Genomic DNA, 10,000 nt, shown 5'->3' on the forward strand with positions numbered 1-10,000 from the left:
TCTTTTTGTTTTTTTGTACAAAACTTCAGAAGAAATAAATTCATTTTTACTAATAGTAAGCCAGGAGGACAATATATAGTTGGAGTTAATACGTAATAAAACTTATATGAGGTGATTTAAACTGAGACAAAGTTCTTCTATAGGACTATTTGTGCAGTATATGTAAACAAAGAGAGAAGATCACCCTATGCCTACGTGCTGCACGCCCAGAATGGTGTCTACTTATATAACACACTGCCTGTATTTTTGGCACTGTGATTCCTGTAAATTTGAATTAAATATGGAGAAGTTTATCTCAAGAGATTTCAAATATTTTGTTTGGAAAGTAGCAAAATAGAGTGCTAAGAAGTCTGAAATGACAATTGTTTGTGTTATTTTTGTGTATCGCATCATATACCTAGTTATTTTCAGATGAATTTTCCTTCACAATTTTTTTTCTTTTTCTTTTACAGGTAAACCAAATAGAGAATATTAAGGATCAAGCAAAGAGAAGTCAAAATTTCAAGAATCGTCTTGAATTAAACTGGATAAAACAAATAGAAGAAAACCCCAAAATGTCGTCAGCAGAACTGTTACAACCGGCTACAGACCATCAGCCAGTACCTAGCACCTTGCCACAAGGCCGTGTGGCAGCATGGGGAGGTGCTGGACTGGCCACAGACCCACCAGTGACCACCAGTCCATGGGTGTCTTCACAGACAACACAGACCAAGGAACAATCCTCTCCTTCCTCCTTCCGTGATCTCATGTCAGAGGATCTTGCTCAGAACATTCAAGATCAGTAAGTAGTTTTCTAGAAATTGAATAGAACCTATGAACGTTTATTTCCCCCACAATGTACAAGCATGCTAATTAAAGCATATATTGAATATTGAATAGGTGATCAAATGTTTTTTCTTTGTAAACAGAGAGAATGAGATGTACTACAAGGCACTGATTGGTGGCACAACTGATGTAAACAACATCTTCAGCCTCAGCAAAGTAGAGGATACATCAGAAGACTTAATCTTAGCACAAGTACTGCAGTATGAATTTGATCGCGAGTATGACCAACAGTTGAATCGTGAAGAGAGGCATTACAATGGCAATTCCAAAGGTAGGTTTTTGTTAGAAATGTTATGATAAGTCAGTATTAAGCTGAAAGGAAAGTAAAGATACTTGGAAAACAAAAGATATATTGTTTTAATGAAAAAGGGAAGATTTGATACTATTTAATTGCATGACTTGTACCTGATATCTTTCATATATTTTATCAATTCAGTTTCAGTATCATTCAACAAGTTTAAGATATGCCCTGATTGGTATGGACCTGATAGTGATGATGAACCTCAGGAACTGGATGAAGACAACAGAGATTTTGACTCTTTTGAGGTGATTACTCTGAAAAGATGGTGAACTAACTATATTTGCAAACCAATAATAATTATCTTGGGCTTTATATTGGCTTAAGTATTTTTTGTTATGATAAGTTTATTGATAATTATTGCAGTATTTTTTCAGGGAGTATACCGTTATTATTTATGAAATTTAGGAGTATTTGCTAGTATATATATACATATACACACCATTCTTATCCTGATAGATATGTATTATCTAATGTCAAGTGAATGCCTTTGCAAATTGTGTAATTTTTGTCTTTTAGGCTTCCAAATATGATAAATGTAAGTTATTTGTAAGTGGACCTCTTGCTTTAAACTAAGAAACAGTTTAGCACATACTGAGAATTTCTCTTATGCACAGGCACGTGAACGTGATGATCCAGTCATTCCAGCTTGTGGATATGTCAAGCATGGCAAGGGCATTGTGACCAAGCATGACCTTGCAATCAGTGGTCGTAAAAATGCTGAGCGAATCATGAACCTCCCCCCTGGAATAAACACAGGAGATGGTGGAGGATTTGACATGCATCTGTCAAACAAGGTTTGTTTTTGTTTTTTTTGTGAGAGTTTAGAGAATACCTTTTGTTTTGCTGTTAATGGGTGGGTGCTTCATACTCAGGCAGATGTGAAGTAGTACTTCCATGCTTTCTTGCTGCCACCTCCTACTGGCAGTATCTAATAAATTGAGGTTCTGCTAGCAAGTTATTCAGACTAAAGGTCCTGTTGGGAGGGTGACCTTTATTATGTATTAAGGGAGTAGGGGCAGTCTATCCCTACCCAGTGTGAGGCAGGTGGGCCAAAGCCCTAGGCAATTCCATAGGTGTATACCAGGCCCTATAGCTTGCTGCCCTCCCTTATTTGGAGCATTGTTGTGATGGAGTGTCCATCCTGAGTGACTGCCTAAGAATGAACCTCAGACAGGTCAGGTTGTCTGAGAGGAAGCATTGAACATCTGCTCTTAGCTGTAGGTTGAGGTTGATCTGTTGCCACTACTATGGTTGGAACTGAAGAAACTGAAGGTTAGGTGGTTGTCTTTTTATAGGTGAGAATACTTGGTATTATTACAGCTAGGAAAATGGTTAATAGCATAGGCATTTTATTTAGGACTTTGCAAGGTTCCACTTACTGAGTATTTCTAGCTCCTGATACCAGTGCTCCAACCTGCATTGCTGGACATGGTATCCTTTTAGCAGAAAGCTGCTTTATGCTCAGTAGATTGTTGGGTCATCTTAGATCCTGTTGGAGTGTTAGAACATTAGGTACAGTATTTTGGGTAACACCAGGTTGAACCACCAACAGTAATCCCGAAACTTGAACTATCTCTAGTGAGGAAGGTGATCTTCAAACTGAAGAGCTTTAAAGGACTTGGTATTTGTGGCATCCCTGTTGAATTGTTATCTGGTGATCAACCCATTGCTCTGTCTGCTGGCGGCCATCTCATAGTCTGATACAGTTCCCCCAAATATGCAGATTGCTCCAGAGACTGGAGCAGGCAGAATTAATTTTTGTCAAGCCCATACTGACCAAATCCTTGCACTTCAATTCATTTTAGATTGCTACCACAAGTTCTACAGGTTACATTGGCCTCAAGGTGTTTGTCTTGGTGCATAGTGAATCATTGGGTGAGTGTTAGAGGAGTTCAGACATCTTCATGCTAGTACTGAAAGTGCTGTAAAATGTGTACAGAAGCTTTTTTATTGTGAATTCAGGAGAGAGGCAGGGTTCTTGCATCTGTTTTTCAGCACTTGCATGGCCTGGGTAAAACTACCATCCAAAATTAGTGTGGAGCAATATTAGGAAATAAGTGTCACTGATTTTGACCTTGCTGATGGTATTGATGTCTTAGATGAATCTTTGCAGACCTAAGTGGCTGCTCTCATTGGATTTAGCAATGAGGTCCAAGATTAAGATCTGGGACTCTGGAGTTTGACAGGGGAATCTGTTTAGTCAGTGCTTTGTTATGGCTCCATTATTTTTGTATAACCATCATAATTACTTAATTAATTAAGGTGAAGCAGTTACTTCTCAATAGTACTTTGATCACATTGGTCTGGTGATGCTTTCTTTCTGTTTATTCTTTAAAATTTGTTCTAGTTCATCAAATGCACCTGGAATAAACATACGTTGTGGTATGGATAATGAACCACTTATTTCTCACCACTGTAATAATATAGTAATACTATAGTTCAGTATTTACACTGGCACAGATCTGCGAGCCTATTACTAAGTGAATGCGAGAGTGAAAGTATTTTAGCTTGGTCTTATATGCATTTAAGGGGATCATCTACCGTTTTTTTGCCAGAATCTTCCATCTTGCAAAATGTTTAAAGAAGGTAATAAGTGGGTGATGCATCAAGTATTTTAACAGTGAGAATTTTGATATACTTTCTTATCTCTTCATTCCCAGGTTTATAACAAGCTACAGCGTGCTGCAATTAAGGAAAACAAAGGAAAGAACCGTGTTCATGACAAGGTAAAATGAGGTTTTCTTAAAGTGATTATTAAAGATTCCTGAATCAAAAGTCCCCTTAGAATAATTTTACAGGTTTGAATAATACTTTCAATATTCTTTTATCTTTCTAAAGGTGGAAAAAGCCACAGCTGAGATGGCTCTGGATCCAAACACACGACTGTTGATTTTCAAATTAGTAAACAATGCTATTTTGGAATCTGTGAATGGTGTCATCAGTTCAGGCAAAGAAGCTGTTGTCATTCATGCCAAAGGAGGACAGTAAGTGACTTCATCACATTTATGTTCTAAAAGATATCTTGAGTTTTAAGGAAAGGAAATCTTTTCCTTCAATACTTGACCTTGAATTTAGATAACATTGAGAAAAACAAGTTTTTGTTTTGTTTATGGTATTTAGTTCTTGAAGTTCAGGTCTACAATGCTCAATTTATTACGCTTTTGAAGGTATGTACATTTTAACAGTCGCATGCATGTTTTGTTGCATTCCTTAGTTAGAGAAAGCCATATACAAAAGGAAAGTTGCTTTGATTACAGTCTGAGTTTTTGTAAGGATGTTGTACACAAACTTGTCTGTTTTTCAGGATTGAAGAAAAGGAAATTTCAGAAGAGTGTGCTGTGAAGGTTTTCAAAACAACACTAACTGATTTCAAAACACGTGAGCGCTACATCCGAGAAGATTATCGTTTCAAGGACAGAATGACTAAGAATAACACACAGAAGGTAGGATTGGTTGTAGACAAAGGCAAAACAGAGAATCACAACATAGCAAAAAAAAAAACTAAGCATATTTTTTTGTTTTCTTGTTCTGCCTTTCATTGTCTTGTGTACATGGTTCTCTTTATGTTATTCAGTTTAAAGTACAAAAGTATTCTGGTAAAAAGAAAAAATAATTCACTGATATTTACAGTTGTAAAAGGCAAGACTTGTTCTTTCTCACGGCTCTTTATTATTTTTAGTAATAATATATTAATTAATTAATTAATTTGTCTATATATTCATATATATATATATATATATATATATATATATATATATATATATATATATATATATATATATATATATATATGCATTGATTTATTTTTAAGTATTTATTTTTTATTCAATTTGGTTTAAAGAAAGGACTCAAATTATTTCAAATTATAAGATATGAGAGAATGGAAACTACATATATAGTGCAGACAAAATTTTGCTTCTTATACAATGAAAGATTTCTCAAGTAATTTTAAAAGTGTTTTCATAACTTCATTAAAAGAGCGTTTCATCTGGATGGTGTAATATATCAAATAATATGCTGGAATTCCTATTCATCTTTCAGTCTATTCGTCTATGGGCTGAGAAAGAGTATCACAACCTGCGACGTCTACAGCGTGCTGCCATACCTTCACCAGAGCCAATACTTATTAAGCAGCATGTCCTGGTGATGTCCTTTATTGGCCGTAACCATCAGGCAGCTCCTAAACTGAAGGATGCTTATCTGTCATCCTGTGATCTTTCCATTGCATATGAGCAAGTGGTGGAGGTAAAAGTTTATTTACTTATGCAGTGTGAATAACAATAATGTTAAGGCAATTTAAAACTTTCTTGGAAATTTTTGTTTGATAGCATTATATTTATATATTCACAATATATGCTTCAATTTGACCTCAGAGTTTTGTAATCAGTTTTAACGGCAGTTACTAACTATTTGTTTATTAATGCATTACTGTATGTATTAGGCAATGGTGAAGATGTTCCAAGGCTGCCACCTTGTTCATGCCGATTTGAGTGAATACAACATCTTGTGGCATGAAGGTCGTTGTTGGATCATTGATGTGGGTCAGGCTGTTGAACCGTCACACCCTCATGCTCTACATTTCTTACACCGTGATTGTTCTAACATCATTAAGTAAGGGAAAATGCTTCTCAGAAAAATGTGCTGCAATGAATAATGAATACTAGACATTTAGTGTGAGATATAATCTTCAGTATATGTTAGTAATGGACTGAGAAATTCCAGAAGTAACTAAAAGTCTTGTAATGTCTCTCTGTATTTCAAAGGATGTCTTGTCTTTTAAGTGTCCTTTTCTCTTTCTTACAAGATATTTGTAAATAGTATATCTAGTTATTCCTCCTGTTTATTTATTGAATTGTTTCTGATAATAATTAAGTTATGAATAATTAAGTTATGATATAGAGGCTAACTCAAAGATCTTATCTTTAGGTTCTTCCAGTCTAAAGGGCTTCCACAGTTGCCAACTCCTCTTCAGCTGTTTGAGAAAGTGAGTGGCATTTCTCTCCCTGGGCCAGAGGATGAAGCTGCAAGGATGGTGAGTTAAAATGACGCATTGTCAAGTATTGAGAATAAGAACTATATATGCACATTTATGTGTAGATATATATTGAATATACAGAAATCCGCTGTTATTCAGTGTCCCATCTCGGGTGAAATGAAAATGGCAACAACTCTGGATTCTGGAGTACCCCAATTTGCCAAGGAAAAAAAGTAATGTGGAAGGCAGCAAATTTTAATAAAAGCTATAAAAAAAAATTTGTATGTAAGATTTGAAAATCCAAACACTTCTAAGCATAAGTATTAATTGTCAGGTGATAAGAATAGAAAAACCGACTTGGTGATTAGAGTCCTCCAATGTCCAGGGTGAGTTGCCAGTGTTACTGTCCCAGAGAGTGGATGTTATCAATATTACTGTGGATACCATCAAAGATTGTTTGTTTGTTTGATTACTGTTGGCATCAGTATTGATAATTTATTTTTTACAGATTTATGAATATGAAGCCCATCAAGAGCTCTGGCGCCAGAAAATGAATAGCACAAACCGTAACTTTGAGTTCCTGTGGGAGGAAATCCAAGCAGAAGAGAAGCTGGAGAAAGAGAAGAACAAAATGAGTTATAGAGTTGAAGAGGAGGAAGAGGATGAAGAAGAGGAAGAAAAGGAAAAAGAAGAGGAGGAAGAAAGTGACGATTTACTGGAAGAATTTGTTGTTATCGTACGTTGATATTTTTTTCTATATCTTTGTCTAGTTGCTATTTTTACATTTTTCTTGTCCTTGTTCTTATTTGTATGCTTGAGCTTATTATCCTAACAGCCTGGGTGTATATGAGTAGCCTTTGTATCCTTTATATAGAACCTTATTTTGAATAGATAAAGCATCCTCTAAACTGCTGGAATATTAGATTTTCTTAATCTATAGACTGTTATACCTATGTTCTGCATTGTTGTGTTTGCAGTAGAAGCAAAGTAGTTTGTAGTTGTATGTTCTTAGTTAGTGGTTTGCATCTTAATTTGTCTTAGAACTGTGCTGCCCTGCAGTTTTACTAACATTTGTAATCCTAATGTCCTGTGGGTACTTTTGGTATATGCTAGTAGATAAGTTTGCTTGCTATGATAATTGGTTTCAGTCAGGATTATGCTTTTTCTTTGGTTGCAAAGAATATAAAAGAAACAGTCAACACTGACGGATGATGCTGGTAAGAGGGCAATACAATTTTTTTTTTTTCAAGCTGACCTTTCATTTGTTGAGAAGAGCGCATTTCTGTTTATATGCGAGATGTTTTCTTTTCCCATTTATATTGTAATTGAAAAAATTGCTGCATGAGCTTTGAAGTAATCTGATTTATCACTGTATTTAATTGAAAGAAGATTCTTCAAATGTACTTTTGAAGCGAGCATGTGCGAAGTTTATAAGAATATATTGGTAGATGATATTTGATATGGGGAAACAAAGTATCAAAAGTCAGTATTTGTGGAAAATTTAGTGTCTTAAATTGTGAAAGTATGATGTGGGTGGTAGGTTTCATAATGGTATTAAAGGAAATTATTGTTGGTCGGACACAATTCATTACATTATAGGAATGAGTATTTTATTAAGAGTGGATTACTTACACTGAATTTAGTAGGGTAAACAATCAAACTGAAATGAAAATAAGCAATCTGAAAAATGTTTGCATATAATTAAAAATAATTTTTGTAGGTTTATAATTAGTATTATTATTATTATTTTTTTTTTAAATTCAAATATTTGTTATTTAGTTGGTACATGATGCAGATTTGAAAAATATTAGTACAGACATGTGCTAAAAATTTGGGATCAGTTACAGGCTGTGCCCTACAAACGGCACAAAACAAATATAACCTTAGATTACTAAATGAATAGAATAGATTGCAAATTAACAAAAAGAGAATGAATTAAAGAAGTTAAAATAAATTTGTAGAGACTTCTGAAATGAAAGAAATATGGGAATGTCTAAACATTATCTGAGCCACTTCCGAGAAAATACATATTACATATTAGTTATTTCATTGTATGATTACAGTGAGTAAGTGTAGAATTTTTAAAAGTAGACGAGTGAAGAACAAGTTTTGTGAGGGTTGGGATATGTTTGGAAAAAAACATAAAAAGGATTGTGATTGCCATATTTATAACTTTTCCTTGTGATGGAAAGGCCTGTGATAAATGAAAGCAAGAATGTTGTGGAAATGTGTATTTAGTCTTATCAATTATGAAAAGCATTCTCATTTTTCATGTACATGTTTCTTAATAGGTGCTGTCAATAAAATTAACATGTCCAGTTGATAATGTAATTTCCAATTTAAATGTTAGGCTAGGTTAAGAATATACTTAAAGGCAAAACTGCATAAATTACAATGGGGTCTACACACAAAAAAAGAAATTTCCAGTTTAGTAAGTGGTGGTCTTGAAGAAAATTGTGATTAAAAAGGTTGTATTCAATCATTTACATAGATATTTCTGTTTTATATGGAGATCAGATTTCACAAACTGATTATTGGTGTTCAGTTCTCATTTTGGTAAAAACTTAAAAGAAGCATGGTTACATGAATTGGTGTACCTAATATGATTAAAGAAATGATTGTGGCAATTTTTTTGCTTATTAACCCACATATTAACTATTATTCTATACTGTATAAGCTTTCGTCAGGCAAGGTCAGCACTTCCAAAACCAGTCCTGTCAGGACACTCCCACAACCCCTGACAGGGAAGTCCTAGGCATGAAATGAGAGCAATCTGTATCTTAGTAAGTTTAGGAGGATTGGATATGTGTCTAATAGATATGTGTTTAATCATATGTGGATAGCAAAAAAAGTTTTGATTTGCGTACAGATTAACTGAGTGAGTAATGTAATCTGAATTTGCAGGTGAGAGTCAAATTCAGAATTACCTTTTTATATTCTTGGTGACTCAAATGCTACTCTGTTGTAATGGTATGTAGTAGAAGATGAGCTACAAATATAGAGAGCAAAATTTTTATTGTTTCTATTATAATTGTTAACCAACTTTTTGTTAGTTAATTAATTTGTACCAATTTTTTTTTACAGGATGAGACTGGAGAGGAACTGATACCACCAGCAAAAAGTGAGCCTAAGAAAAGTATTCTTAAGAAAGAGAAAAGCATTGGAGAAGAAAGTACATCAGAGATAGCAGAGAGGCTTGCAGGATGTTCCCTTGAAAGGGAGAAGCACCCAGACAAGGCTGAGGGGTCGCATGAAATTATCCATTGCAGAGTGTCCTTCTTGGATGAAGACTTCCCTAGTCTGAGTTCAGGGGCACAATCTGGTTCACCTGATAGTAAGACCAGCAGCAAGCAGGGCAAGAAAAAGAAGGCCAAAAACAGGAAAATTAAGTAATCTCTACATCGAGTGTCAATCGAGAACCATACATGTAATGAAAATATATATATTTTTTACAACAGTTTTCTTTACGTAATGGCATTTCCTTCTAATTTATTTCAGGAGTGATTTAATACTTATGTATGTGTATATGCATTTACATATGTATTCATACACCGAAGTACCAACACACCCATATGACACTATTAATAACTGAAGTTTTTTTTTAATTAATTTTGGTGCCATGGTTAGGCTTTTGAGATTCAGGAAATAACTATGAAAGTATTATAAGGTTTGTTAAAGGTGAATTGTGTAATTGTTGGTATTAGTTAATGGTTCTATCTTCAGTTTAAGAATACAAACGAAAGGTGTCCATTTTTTGCATAGTAAGAAACTTCCTGTGTTGTAAGTTTGTTTTGTGTTTCTCTGTATAAGTTGTCATTTGTCAGGGATGAAACCACTGATCTGTTTATTTTTTGTTTACCATTATTTTGTGATACTTGAATAAGGATATTGATACTCCT

General features: G+C 34.4%; 1 protein-coding gene across 2 annotated transcripts in view; it reads left to right on the forward strand.

Moving 5' to 3' along the window:
* Positions 1–10,000, forward strand: part of LOC113801894 (serine/threonine-protein kinase RIO3) — an 11,965-nt gene that overhangs the window by 1,276 nt on the left and 689 nt on the right. For both annotated transcript variants that reach the window (XM_027352305.2, XM_027352306.2), the window contains exons 2-13: positions 453–781; positions 909–1,096; positions 1,262–1,371; positions 1,741–1,920; positions 3,787–3,852; positions 3,965–4,110; positions 4,431–4,569; positions 5,168–5,371; positions 5,568–5,737; positions 6,053–6,158; positions 6,610–6,837; positions 9,186–10,000. The exon at positions 9,186–10,000 is cut by the window's right edge and continues 689 nt beyond it. In XM_027352305.2, coding sequence (XP_027208106.1) covers positions 555–781; positions 909–1,096; positions 1,262–1,371; positions 1,741–1,920; positions 3,787–3,852; positions 3,965–4,110; positions 4,431–4,569; positions 5,168–5,371; positions 5,568–5,737; positions 6,053–6,158; positions 6,610–6,837; positions 9,186–9,494 — 2,073 coding nt within the window. In that variant the 5' untranslated portion in view covers positions 453–554 and the 3' untranslated portion in view covers positions 9,495–10,000. The remainder of the gene's footprint in view (positions 1–452; positions 782–908; positions 1,097–1,261; positions 1,372–1,740; positions 1,921–3,786; positions 3,853–3,964; positions 4,111–4,430; positions 4,570–5,167; positions 5,372–5,567; positions 5,738–6,052; positions 6,159–6,609; positions 6,838–9,185) is intronic.

This window comes from Penaeus vannamei, chromosome 22 (assembly GCF_042767895.1).
Source record: "Penaeus vannamei isolate JL-2024 chromosome 22, ASM4276789v1, whole genome shotgun sequence".
In the NCBI taxonomy this organism is placed as follows: Eukaryota; Metazoa; Arthropoda; class Malacostraca; order Decapoda; family Penaeidae; genus Penaeus; species Penaeus vannamei.